The sequence below is a fragment of the Heterodontus francisci genome, chromosome 9, assembly GCF_036365525.1.
Source record: "Heterodontus francisci isolate sHetFra1 chromosome 9, sHetFra1.hap1, whole genome shotgun sequence".
In the NCBI taxonomy this organism is placed as follows: Eukaryota; Metazoa; Chordata; class Chondrichthyes; order Heterodontiformes; family Heterodontidae; genus Heterodontus; species Heterodontus francisci.
Genome location: NC_090379.1, coordinates 53476389 through 53489888, shown reverse-complemented (window position 1 = coordinate 53489888; position 13500 = coordinate 53476389). Strand labels below are relative to the sequence as shown.

Sequence of the window (13500 nt, the reverse complement as noted above, 5' to 3'; positions counted from 1 at the left end):
GATTTTGGAAAGGTGCAGAAGTAACAGGGTTGTTGTCATGGGTGACTTCAACTTCCCTACTATTGATTGGAACCTCCTTAGTGCAAATAGTTTGGATGGAGCAGTTTTTGTCAGGTGTGTCCAGGAAGGTTTTCTGACTCAGTATGTAGATAGGCCGACTAGAGGGGAGACTATGTTGGACTTGGTGCTTGGCAACGAACCAGGCCAGGTGGCAGATCTCTCGGTGGGAGAGCATTTCGGTGATAGTGAACACAACTCCCTGACCTTTACTATAGTCATGGAGAGGGACAGGAGCAGACGGGATGGGAAAATATTTAATTGGGGGAGGGGGAATTACAATGCTATTAGGCAGGAACTGGGGAGCATAAATTGGGAACAGATGTTCTCAGGGAAATGCACGACAGAAATGTGGAGGTTGTTTAGGGAGCTCTTGCTGCGACTGCTGGATAGGTTTGTCCCGATGAGGCAGGGAAGGGATGGTAGGGTGAAGGAACCTTGGATGACAAGAGATGTGGAACAGCTAGCCAAGAGGAAGAAGGAAGCTTTCTTAAGGTTGAGGAAGCAAGGATTAGACAGGGCTCTAGAGGGTTACAAGGTAGCCAGGAAGGAACTGAAGAATGGACTTAGGAGAGCTAGAAGGGGACATGAAAAAGTCTTGGCGGGTAGGATTAAGGAAAATCCCAAGGCGTTCTACACTTATGTGAGTTACAAGAGGATGGCCAGAGTGAGGGTAGGGCCGATCAGGGATAGTGGAGGGAACTTGTGCCTGGAGTCGGAGGAGGTAGGGGAGGTCCTTTATGAATACTTTGCTTCAGTATTCACTAGTGAGAGGAACCTGGTCGTTTGTGAGGACAGCGTGGATCAGGCTGATATGCTTGTACAGGTTGAAGTTAAGAGGGAGGATGTGCTGGAAATTTTGAATGATATGAGGACAGATAAGTCCCCGGGGCCAGACGGGATATACCCAAGGATATTATGGGAAGCGAGGGAAGAGATTGCCGCGCCTTTGGCGATGATCTTTGCGTCTTCACTGTCCACTGGAGTAGTGTCGGATGATTGGAGGGTGGCAAATGTTGTTCCCTTGTTCAAGAAAGGGAATAGGGATAACCCTGGGAATTATAGACCAGTCAGTCTTACGTCGGTAGTGGGCAAATTATTGGAGAGGATTCTGAGAGACAGGATTTATGATTATTTGGAAAAGCATGGTTTGATTAGAGACAGTCGGCATGGCTTTGTGAGGGGCAGGTCATGCCTCACAAGCCTTATGGAATTCTTTGAAGATGTGACAAAACACATTGATGAAGGAAGAGCAGTGGATGTGGTGTATATGGATTTTAGCAAGGCGTTTGATAAGGTTCCTCATGGTAGGCTCATTCAGAAAGTGAGGAGGCATGGGATACAGGGAAAGTTGGCTGTCTGGATACAAAATTGGCCGGCCCATAGAAGTCAGAGGGTGGTAGTAGATGGAAAGTATTCAGCATGGAGCTCGGTGACCAGTGGTGTTCCACAAGGATCTGTTCTGGGACCTCTGCTCTTTGTGATTTTTATAAATGACTTGGATGAGGAAGTGGAAGGCTGGGTTAGCAGGTTTGCCAATGACACGAAGGTTGCTGGAGTTGTGGATAGTGTGGAAGGCTGTTGTAGGTTGCCACGGGACATTGACAGGATGCAGAGCTGGGCTGAGAAGTGGCAGATGGAGTTCAACCTGGAAAAGTGTGAAGTGATTCATTTTGGAAGGTCGAATTTGAATGCGGAATACAGGCTTAAAGACAGGATTCTTGGTAGTGTGGAGGAACAGAGGGATCTTGGGGTCCATGTCCATAGATCGCTCAAAGTTGCCACCCAAGTTGATAGGGTTGTTCAGAAGGCGTATGGTGTGTTGGCTTTCATTAACAGGGGGATTGAGTTTAAGAGTCGCGAGGTTATGCTGCAGCTCTATAAGGCCCTGGTTCGACCACACTTGGAATATTGTGTTCAGTTCTGGCCGCCTCATTATAGGAAGGATGTGGAAGCTTTAGAGAGGGTGTAGAGGAGATTTACCAGGATGCTGCCTGGACTGGAGGGCATGTCTTATGAAGAAAGGTTGAGGGAGCTAGGGCTTTTCTCATTGGAGTGAAGAAGGATGAGAGGTGTCTTGATAGAGGGGTACAAGATGATGAGAGGCATAGATAGAGTGGATAGCCAGAGACTTTTTCCCAGGGTGGAAAGGGCTATCACCAGGGGGCATAATTTTAAGGTGATTGGAGGAAGGTTTCGGGGAGATGTCAGAGGTAGGTTCTTTACACAGAGAGTGGTGGGTGCGTGGAATGCACTGCCAGCGGTGGTAGTAGAAGCAGATACGTTAGGGGAATTTAAGTGACTCTTGGATAGGTACATGGATGATAGTAGTATGAAGGGTATGTAGGTAGTTTGATCCTAGAGTAGGTTAAAGGTTCGGCACAACATCGTGGGCCGAAGGGCCTGTACTGTGCTGTACTGTTATATGTTTTATGTTCAAAGAACTCCAATAAATTGGTTAAACATGATTTCCTTTTCATAAAACTCATTGCCATTTCTCAGCAATGTCTCAAAGCACTTTGCATACATTGAATTGCAATTTTAGGCAAATATAGCAACCATTTTATTCACAGCCAGCAGCCAGATTGCACAAACAGCAATGAGATGAATGATCAGTTAATGTGTTTTACTGGTGGTGGTTAAGGCAGGAAGGTTTGCAGACTCCGAGAATATCCTGCTCTTCTTCAAATATGACATAGGACCTTTCTACATCAAGCTGAATCATTGGAGCAGCAGATTGAGCCTTGGTTTATTATCTCATCCAAATGTCCAACAATGCAGCACTCCCTCAGTACTGCATTAAAGTATCAACCTCGATTATGTCCTGGAGTGGGGCTTGAGCCCACAACCTACTGCCTTGGAGGCAACCATGCTACCAATTGAGCCGAGCATCAGGGATGGAACAGTGCGGATATGTGTCAGTTCCCTTCGAGAAAGACAGATCACTCAATATCTTTCATTTAACTTCTCGGAACTGGTTACAAATTGCCACTAGCATGGCTTTGGGAAGTATCCTGTGTGATGTGTTGGATAGCAATATTAAATGGAGAGGAGACTAAAAAAGGAGATGGAAAAACTCAAAATCTTTGATGCGTTGTTGGGCTAAACAAGCAAAGTTGATCACCTCTGTCTCTGCAGAGTTACTTATATACATTTTTCAATTACTTATCTAATGTAGGAGCTCCAGGACCGGATTGATGAGCTGCAGTCTGAGTTACAAGCATATCAGACACAGGGGAGAAGTTTTAAACCATTGCTGAGATGTCCTTTGTCAGAGGAAATGGAGAGCAAGAATGATGTCATTAACTGTGATCAAGGTACTGCAACAAGCTATGACTAAGTTTTTGAAGTTGGTTTTGTTTCTTGTAATATTCAGCTGTGCATTAGAAGGCATGTTTATGATCTAAGGAAACCTTATTGTGACCTAGATTTTCAGGTATTTCAGAAATAATTAAAGAGAAAGACAAATACTTTTAGTTTATTTAAACATTCTTTTCTTAGTCATTCTGGCTTGATGCATACCATAATGTTGAATTGAATGTATTCTGTATTCACTTGGTTATGATTTTCTTGCAGTTGAGTGGCTATCTTTTATACTGAACTCATTCTTTTTCCTTAAAGGCAGAAGTATTGAAACAAATAATCATCACAAATTAATCTGTGTTGCCAAGTTCTGACTCTTTTTGGAAAAATGCTATATCTTTTTCAGGTTTCAGTTCTGAAGTATGTAATCCACTAAACATGAGTTTGGAAGCAGAAATGGCCATAGAACAAATTAAGGAGCAACATCATCAAGCCGTTGATCGTTTGAAAGTTGAGCTTGAAGCTAAGGCAAGTCAACTAAAAATGAGATAATTGGTTATTGAGAGAAGATTGGCATAAAATTTTCATTTAAATTAAAAATCTCATTTCAGTGTTCTGAGGAAGATTGCATCATACAGTGTTACGTATTTAGTTACTTCAAACAATTCTGTTTTGGCGAGAAGAGTTTGAGATCTTTTTTATTTAGAGATGCAGCACTGAAACAGGCCCTGGGTCTGTGCTGTCCAACAGCCACCCATTTATACTAATCCTACATTAACCCTATATTCCCTACCACATCCCCACCATTCTCCTACTACCTACCTACCTGCACGAGGGCCAATTTACAATGGCCAATTTACCTATCAACCTGCAAGTCTTTGGTTGTGGGAGGAAACTGGAACACTTGGTGGAACCCCATGCAGACACGGGGAGAACTTGCAAACTCTGCACAGGCAGTACCCAGAACTGAACCTGGGTCGCTGGAGCTGTGAGGCTGTAGTGCTAACCACTGTGCCGCTCACGCTTTCGACAAAGCGTAGCAGATCACTTATCAAAATAAAATCTCTTCAATCACTTGTTGCAGCTTGAAAGATTTTCTATTTGTGCACATTAGCTATCTGTGACTTTAATAGCCATATTTATTTTATTCATTCATGGGGTGCAATCGTCACTGGCTAGGCCAGCATTTATTGCCCATCCCTAATTACCCTTGAGAAGGTGGTGGTGAGCTGCCTTCTTGAACTGCTGCCGTCTGTGTTGTGTAGGTACACCCACAGTGCTGTTAAGGGAGTTCTGGGATTTTGGCCCAGCGACGGTGAAGGAACAGCGATACAGTTCCAAGTCACGATGGTGTTCCCACGTGTCTGCTGCCCTTGTCCTTCTAGATGGTAGAGGTTGTGGATTTGGAAGGTGCTGTTGAAGGAGTCTTGGTGAATTGCTGCAATGCATCCTGTAGATGGTACACACTCCTGCCACTGTTCAAGGTGGCGAATAGGGTACCAATCAAGTGTGCTGCTTTGTCCTGGATGTATTATTTGAAGAATAACTATATATTACTAGTATGTGGAGATATCTAATTCTTCTATTTGATGGCATTTAGTATCCTTGGGTTGGGAACATTTGGGAAAGTGTGTGTGTCAAAATTGTGAGCGTGGTATATGACAATATTTTTCCCAATATATTATTCCAGGTAAATTATTATGAGGAACAGATAGAAGAAACAAAAGTTAAATATGAAATGGAAAAAGAAGATGTTAACCAGGAGCACAACAATGAGATCGCAAAAGTGAAAGAAGAGCTTAATGAGCTCAAAAGCCATATTTCAGAACTCCAAGATGAGATTGAGACACTTAAAATATTACAACATACAGTGGAATGTAAACACAAAGAAGAGAAAGATGAACTGCAGGATAGGTTTAATGTAGATAAAGCACAACTAGAGGTGCAGTTGAAGCAGGAACATGAAGAAAAACTCCAGGGCAAAATGGAAGAAGTAAACCAATGTTTCCACAAGGAGAAAGAAGAATTATTAGAAAGGCTGAGTGCCACTGAAGTGCAACTGGAAGTTCAAAGAAACGAACTAAAGGAAGCATTCCTAACAGAAAAAATGGAGCTGGAGCACATTTATCACGCACAAATTTCCGAGGTCACGGAAAACCTTGAACAAGAAAAAGAAGAGTTGCAAAGGAATCTCCAACATGAAAAGCAAAATGAACTCCTACAAGAAAGGTGAGGATCAGAGTGAAGAATTTGCTGGAGAATTCATGATCTATATGGGGAGGCTAACTTAAATATTGAAGGCTGTTCCACAATTGAAAACAGAATACCAGGCAGTGGATTGAGACAAATTGAAATTAGAACGTCCACCTTTAGGTTATTGACAATATCTGATCTGAAATGTAACTTAATCCTTGCAGGTTTACAAGTTTTTGGGAGCAGGTTTAATGGGCAACTTTTTTTGAGAATTTATTGAATTTGCTAATAATGGTATCGCTTAGCTTTAAGTTCATAGAACATAGAACAGTACAGCACAGTACAGGCCCTTCGGCCCACGATGTTGTGCCGAACCTTTAACCCACTCTAAGATCAAACTAACTACCTACCCTTCATTCTACTATCATCCATGTACCTATCCAAGAGTCGCTTAAATGCCCCTAATGTATCTGCTTCTACTACCACCGCTGGCAGCGCATTCCACGCACCCACCACTCTCTGTGTAAAGAACCTACCTCTGACATCTCCCCGAAACCTTCCTCCAATCACCTTAAAATTATGCCCCCTGGTGATAGCCCTTTCCACCCTGGGAAAAAGTCTCTGGCTATCCACTCTATCTATGCCTCTCATCATCTTGTACCCCTCTATCAAGTCACCTCTCATCCTTCTTCGCTCCAGTGATAAAAGCCCCAACTCCCTCAATCTTTCTTCGTAGGACATGCCCTCCAGTCCAAGCAGCATCCTGGTAAATCTCCTCTGCACCCTCTCTAAAGCTTCCACATCCTTCCTATAATGAGGCGATCAGAACTGAACACAATATTCCAAGTGTGGTCGAACCAGGGCCTTATAGAGCTGCAGCATAACCTCGCGGCTCTTAAACTCAATCCCCCTGTTAATGAAAGCCAACACACCATACGCCTTCTTAATAACCCTATCAACTTGGGTGGCAACTTTGAGCGATCTATGGACATGGACCCCAAGATCCCTCTGTTCCTCCACACTATCAAAAATCCTGTCTTTAAGCCTGTATTCCGCATTCAAATTCGACCTTCCAAAATGAATCACTTCACATTTTTCCAGGTTGAACTCCATCTGCCACTTCTCAGCCCAGCTCTGCATCCTGTCAATGTCCCGTTGCAACCTACAACAGCCTTCCACACTATCCACAACTCCAGCAACCTTCGTGTCATCGGCAAACTTGCTAACCCAGCCTTCCACTTCCTCATCCAAGTCATTTATAAAAATCACAAAGAGCAGAGGTCCCAGAACAGATCCCTGCGGAACACCACTGGTCACCGAACTCCAGGCTGAATACTTTCCATCTACTACCACCCTCTGTCTTCTATGGGCCAGCCAATTCTGTATCCAGCCAGCCAACTTTCCCTGTATCCCATGCCTCCTTACTTTCTGAATGAGCCTACCATGGGGAACCTTATCAAACGCCTTGCTAAAATCCATATACACCACATCCACTGCTCTTCCTTCATCAATGTGTTTTGTCACATCTTCAAAGAATCCAATAAGGCTTGTGAGGCATGACCTGCCCCTCACAAAGCCATGCCGACTGTCTCTAATCAAACCATGCTTTTCCAAATAATCATAAATCCTGTCTCTCAGAATCCTCTCCAATAATTTGCCCACTACCGACGTAAGACTGACTGGTCTATAATTCCCAGGGTTATCCCTATTCCCTTTCTTGAACAAGGGAACAACATTTGCCACCCTCCAATCATCCGGCACTACTCCAGTGGACAGTGAAGATGCAAAGATCATCGCCAAAGGCGCAGCAATCTCTTCCCTCACTCCCCATAATATCCTTGGGTATATCCCGTCTGGCCCCGGGGACTTATCTGTCCTCATATCATTCAAAATTTCCAGCACATCCTCCCTCTTAACCTCAACCTGTTCGAGCATATCAGCCTGTCCCACGCTGTCCTCACAAACGACCAGGTTTCTCTCACTAGTGAATACTGAAGCAAAGTATTCATTTAGGACCTCCCCTACCTCCTCCGACTCCAGGCACAAGTTCCCTCCACTATCCCTGATCGGCCCTACCCTCACTCTGGCCATCCTCTTGTAACTCACATAAGTGTAGAACGCCTTGGGATTTTCCTTAATCCTACCTGCCAAGACTTTTTCATGTCCCCTTCTAGCTCTCCTAAGTCCATTCTTCAGTTCCTTCCTGGCTACCTTGTAACCCTCTAGAGCCCTGTCTGATCCTTGCTTCCTCAACCTTAAGTAAGCTTCCTTCTTCCTCTTGGCTAGCTGTTCCACATCTCTTGTCATCCAAGGTTCCTTCACCCTACCATCCCTTCCTTGCCTCATCGGGACAAACCTATCCAGCAGTCGCAGCAAGTGCTCCCTAAACAACCTCCACATTTCTGTCGTGCATTTCCCTGAGAACATCTGTTCCCAATTTATGCTCCCCAGTTCCTGCCTAATAGCATTGTAATTCCCCCTCCCCCAATTAAATATTTTCCCATCCCGTCTGCTCCTGTCCCTCTCCATGACTATAGTAAAGGTCAGGGAGTTGTGTTCACTATCACCGAAATGCTCTCCCACCGAGAGATCTGCCACCTGGCCTGGTTCGTTGCCAAGCACCAAGTCCAACATAGTTTCCCCTCTAGCCGGCCTATCTACATATTGAGTCACACCTGACAAAAACTGCTGCATCCAAACTATTTGCACTAAGGAGGTTCCAATCAATATTAGGGAAGTTGAAGTCACCCATGACAACAACCCTGTTACTTCTGCACCTTTCCAAAATCTGCCTCCCAATCTGTTGCTCCGTGTCTCTGTTGCTATTGGGGGGTCTATAGAAAACTCCCAATAAAGTGACTGCTCCTTTCCTGTTTCTGACTTCCACCCATAATGACTCAGTAGACAAACCCTCCTCGATGACCTCCCTTTCTGCAGCTGTGATACTATCCCTGATTAACAATGCCACTCCCCCACCTCTTTTACCTCCCTCCCTATTCCTTTTGAAACATCTAAACCCCGGAACATCCAACATCCATTCCTGCCCCTGTGATATCCAAGTCTCCGTAATGGCCACAACATCGTAGCTCCAAGTACTGATCCATGCTCTAAGTTCATCACCCTTATTCCTGACACTTCTTGCGTTAAAGTAGACACACTTCAACCTATCATACTGGCTGCAACTTTGCCCTGTCAACTGTCTAACCTTCCTCACAGACTCTCTGCACTCGGTATCTGCCTGTTCAACAGCTACCCCATCCACAGATCCGTAGCTCCAGTTCCCATCCCCCTGCCAAACTAGTTTAAACCCTCCCGAAGAGCTCTAGCAAACCTCGCGCCCAGGATATTGGTGCCCCTCCAGTTCAGATGCAACCCGTCCTTCTTGTACAGGTCCCACCTTCCCCAGAAGGTATCCCAATGATCCACATATCTGAATCCCTCCCTCCTACACCAGTTCTGTAGCCACGTGTTCAGCTGCACTCGCTCTCTGTTTCTGGCCTCACTAGCACGTGGCACCGGTAATAATCCTGAGATTACTACTCTGCTCGTCCTGCCTTTCAGCTTCCAACCTAACTCCCTACATTCACTTTTCAGGTCCTCATCCCTTTTCCTAGCTATGTCATTGGTACCGATGTGTACCACGACTTCTGGCTGCTCCCCCTCCCCCTTAAGAATCATGTAGACTCGATCCGAGACATCCCTGACCCTGGCACCCGGGAGGCAACATACCATCCGGGAGTCTCGTTCACGACCACAGAATCTCCTGTCTATTCCTCTAACCACTGAATCTCCTATCACTATCGCTCTCCTATTCTTCCCCCTTCCCTTCTGAGCCACTGAGCCAGGCTCAGTGCCAGAGACCTGGCCAATGTGGCTTTCCCCTGGTAGGTCGTCCCCCTCAACCATATCCAAAACGGTATACTTATTATTGAGGGGGACGGCCACAGGGGATCCCTGCACTGTGCGCCTATTCCCTTTCCCCCGCTGACGGTCACCCAGCTACCTTTATCCTGTAACTTAGGTGTCACTACTTCCCTATAACTGCTCTCTATCACCCCCTCAGCATTCTGAATGATCCGAAGTTCATCCAGCTCCAGCTCCAATTCCAGTTCCCTAACGCGGTCTGCGAGGAGCTGGAGTTGGGTGCACTTCTCACAGGTGAAGTCAGCAGGGACACCAGTGGTGACCCTCACCTCCCACATCCTGCAAGAGGAGCATGCAACTGCCCTAGCTTCCATCCCCTCTGCACTAAATTGACAACAGAGATTTAAAAAAAAAGGAAAACCTTACCTTACCAAACCCTCCACACACGAGTCCTTTTTTTTTTGGTTAGAGGAGGAGGATGGGTGGTAGACACTACACGTGTAGTGTTTCGGGTTTAGCCACTGCCCGAATATATAGGTTTACTTACCCAGCAGTCCCCGTGTCCGCTGAAACAAAAGGTAAGTTATTTAAAACTGAAACTCACCTTCCCAGCTGACAACTAGCTCGCACTATCGCTGCTTCAGAAAAAGCTGCTGGAACAAAAGGCTCATTGAAGATAATGTTTGATATTAATAACAGAAGATTAGTGGGAGTTAATTTCATCCTATTTTATTTCCTAAAGTCACACTGATTAAAGTAATTAAAATATTTGGAGCACAGTATTGTAGATCGCATGAGTAGCCTTTGCCAAGGGAGTTTAAATGCTGCTTAGGCAGATATGATCTTTGTTTGCCACTTTTTTGCATTCAAGAAAGTTTTAAAAAAAAGACTTGCATTTATATAGTGCCTTTCACGACCACCTATATCTGGGAGCAAGTGGTTTGTGCAGAATCCTTTAAGTCAGGAAAAAGTCCTTTAGTACATGCCACACCACTCCCTGTTGACTTTAGCAACTTTATAGAACGCTAGAAAGCACCAAGCACTTCTCCAGTAGAAATCAATCAGCTACTAACCTGCAAGTAGTTGATGATCCCTATAAATAGTGCTGGAGGAGGGAGAGGGGAGCATCCCTCCTGCAGCTGATTGTGTATTCTGCTGTGCATGTTTACAAGATGGCTTTAGCTGGAGCACCAAGCTCCAAAATGGCAGTGCTGATGTCAAATCAGCATTACTCACTGACAGCATGATCTGCCTACTCTGCATACTTCTGGCAGATGCTGTCTGTGCGCATACTAGCGCCCTCACCAAATGATATCTTGCACAGCTTGCACCAGAAGTGTGCGTGCACATTGCAGACGCCATTTTGGAGCCAAAACAGCACCACTAATGCTGGAAAAAGGACACTAAGGAGCCAAATTTTGCAACCAATGACATAAAGGGAAGAAACCTGTCGGGGAAAACAGAAACGTTCCAACAAAAAATGATAAATGGAAGTTTGTGAGAACCTGAGAAGTGATATTGGTAGGGTCTGGTGAAAAAATATTTCACAGAAAATGTTGATTCATCTATGTACAAATCCACATATTTTGATGTTTAAATGCAAAACAAAGTCACTTTGAATGAGAAAACTCAATTTGCTTATATCATTGGAAAACATTAAAGATTATAGTGTCAGCCATGACTCAGCTGGTAGCACTCTCCCCTCTGAGTCACAAGGTTCCAGATTCAAGTCCCACTGCAGCGCTTGAGCACAAAAATCAAGGCAAAATCTCTCAGTTTGTTGTCCACTGATGCTCTGTATTTACGGAGAGCTAAATACATTTCATTCTCTATTATTGAGAAGCAAGGAAAATGAGCACACATCTTTGCAAGAATTGTAGGCTTTCCCATGGTGCAGGTTGCTATTGACTGCACACATATTGCTTTGTGGGTGCCACATGTTAACTATGAAATGTACCACAACCAAAAGGGATTTCATTCCCTCAACTTGCAGCTGGCGTACGGTCATATTCGGCGTATCATGCAGGTCATTGCACGGTATCCTGGCAGCAGTCACAATACCTTTGTTCTGTGACAGTGTGCTGTGGTATGTGCATTCCAGCCACCACGACAAACCAAAGGATCGTTAGTAGTGACGTGGGCTATCTGCTGATCACATGATACATGACTCAGGTGCACAACCCACACACTCGTGGGCACCATGCATTTAATGAAAGCCAGTGCTGTCACCAGCTTGTGACCCTGATTCTACAGCCGAACGGAAACCCACCGAGGTGAAAATATCTGTGCTGGTGGAACATGCGGGTGAGTCATGGGACGGTGCACCCTCTAAGTGCTCCTCTTCCTCAGAGGTCCCACTTCTGATTGAGCCTCCTGCAGAGGCCAACCTGCATGAGAGAACACAGACACGTGTGAGTTAGGCTGTGCAGATCTGTTCATGCCAACCATATGTGATGTGGGTCTCCAGAAGTGAATTCTATGTTAATGGAAGCCAATCCTCACTCTCTTGCGCGGAGACTGTAGTCTCTCTATCTGATATGGAGCGGCCGGCCTGGGTCCCTACCAATTCTAGTGCCTCCTCCTCAACTGTGGAGAGAGGCTGAATATCTTGGATGCCTCTGCCAGTCCAGGATGTCTCCCTCCTGTTATGGGCCCTCTTGTCTTGCAAGTGGAAAGAGGGAGGAAGTCATACTTCGCAGAGAGATCAACATGATAGTTTTGTTAGTGGCAGCCTCTCATCCCCCACTGGGGTATCACATATAGCTCATGCTCCCATCTGTGCTCAGAAAGTTTATGAGAGTGATCTGTGAAAGAAGGTGGCCTGTGACCGAGGTGCAGCCATGCATCTGTCAGGATGAGGTGATTCCTAACCCCCTCTGCCATCACCGTTGTAGTGCGTCCCTTCCCATGTCCCGCTTCATGCTGCGTAGCCACTTGCAATCACTAAAAAGGAGAGAGGTGTGGAGCACTCACCTCGACAGAGTGCAGGAAGTCATTGACCTCTTGTGGCAGTGTACCCTGTTCCGGGGGGTGACGCCACCGCTTCTAACTGTCTCAGCGATCTCCAGTCAGGCTTGCCTGGTCAGGCAAGAGGGCCTCTTCTTGCCATCATTGGGGAAGAGGACCCCCCACGTTTCCCGTGCAGCTTGGAGGAGAATCTCGAGGGAGGCATGGCTAAACCATGGGGTCACCCTGTGCCTTGCCTCGGCCATCCTGCGGGGTCCATCTCAGGGGGGGTGGGGGTCTCTAGAGGCACTACAACACGGGTCTCAGTTATGACGAACTAGCAGCAAATGAGTGCAAAGAAGCAACGCAAGCAGGGCTGGCAAGCCTTTAAATATGGCGCCCGTACTTGCTCCAAAGTCATCTGATGCCGTAATCAGCGTCTCACATCCTGTCCCCGCTGCATGAGTAGACAGGCCCGTGCCCCCATTATGTAAAATGGGCGCCCACCACATGACTAGCGGTAACAGTGCCCATTTCCGGGTGGTGGGCTCACTAAATTCAGCCCATCAACTGCAATTCCAGTAAACCCAACCCCAATTCTCCATTCAGCAATTGTCCACACCTTACCGATCCTCTGTCAGTGACCATCACAGTGTCCTCTTGGCCACAATGCTACAATAAACATTCCAAACCAAATTTATAAATTAAGTCATGTCATAGTGCTTATGAACGTCAACTAATCACCATTGTGCATTCCCTTAGTGCCTGTATTCCGTGTGCCTTTGCCTGGCCTAGTGCTCCAATGGCTGCAGTATAGCTGGTGGAATGCTGCTAACTTTCAGTGAAGGAGACTGCAGAATGCCTTTGAGGATGACCTCGAACAGCTGAAGACCTAGAAAACCTGGCTTTTAACTGCACCACCTCAGAAGCAGTCTGGGTTGGCTGGCTGACAGTCAACATGAAGGACACTGGCTGACAGGGAAGGGTGGGAGGACAGCAGGTTCATGCACCACAGAGCTAGTGCCACTCCCCTGGGCTGACGCCTCAACAATCCTAGTAAGCTGTTAGAGGACAGATTGCTGGACTGCTGTGAGACCCTGCAAGTCCCTTTGAACACTAGTATTCGCAGCCATGATG

The 13500-nt window shown here is 45.9% G+C and overlaps 1 protein-coding gene across 5 annotated transcripts in view; it reads left to right on the top strand.

The window, feature by feature from the left end:
• nin (ninein (GSK3B interacting protein)) overlaps nucleotides 1-13500 on the top strand; it is a 185352-nt gene that overhangs the window by 130034 nt on the left and 41818 nt on the right. For all 5 annotated transcript variants that reach the window (XM_068039093.1, XM_068039096.1, XM_068039094.1 and 2 more), the window contains 3 exons: nucleotides 3236-3374; nucleotides 3767-3888; nucleotides 5051-5589. In XM_068039093.1, coding sequence (XP_067895194.1) covers nucleotides 3236-3374; nucleotides 3767-3888; nucleotides 5051-5589 — 800 coding nt within the window. The remainder of the gene's footprint in view (nucleotides 1-3235; nucleotides 3375-3766; nucleotides 3889-5050; nucleotides 5590-13500) is intronic.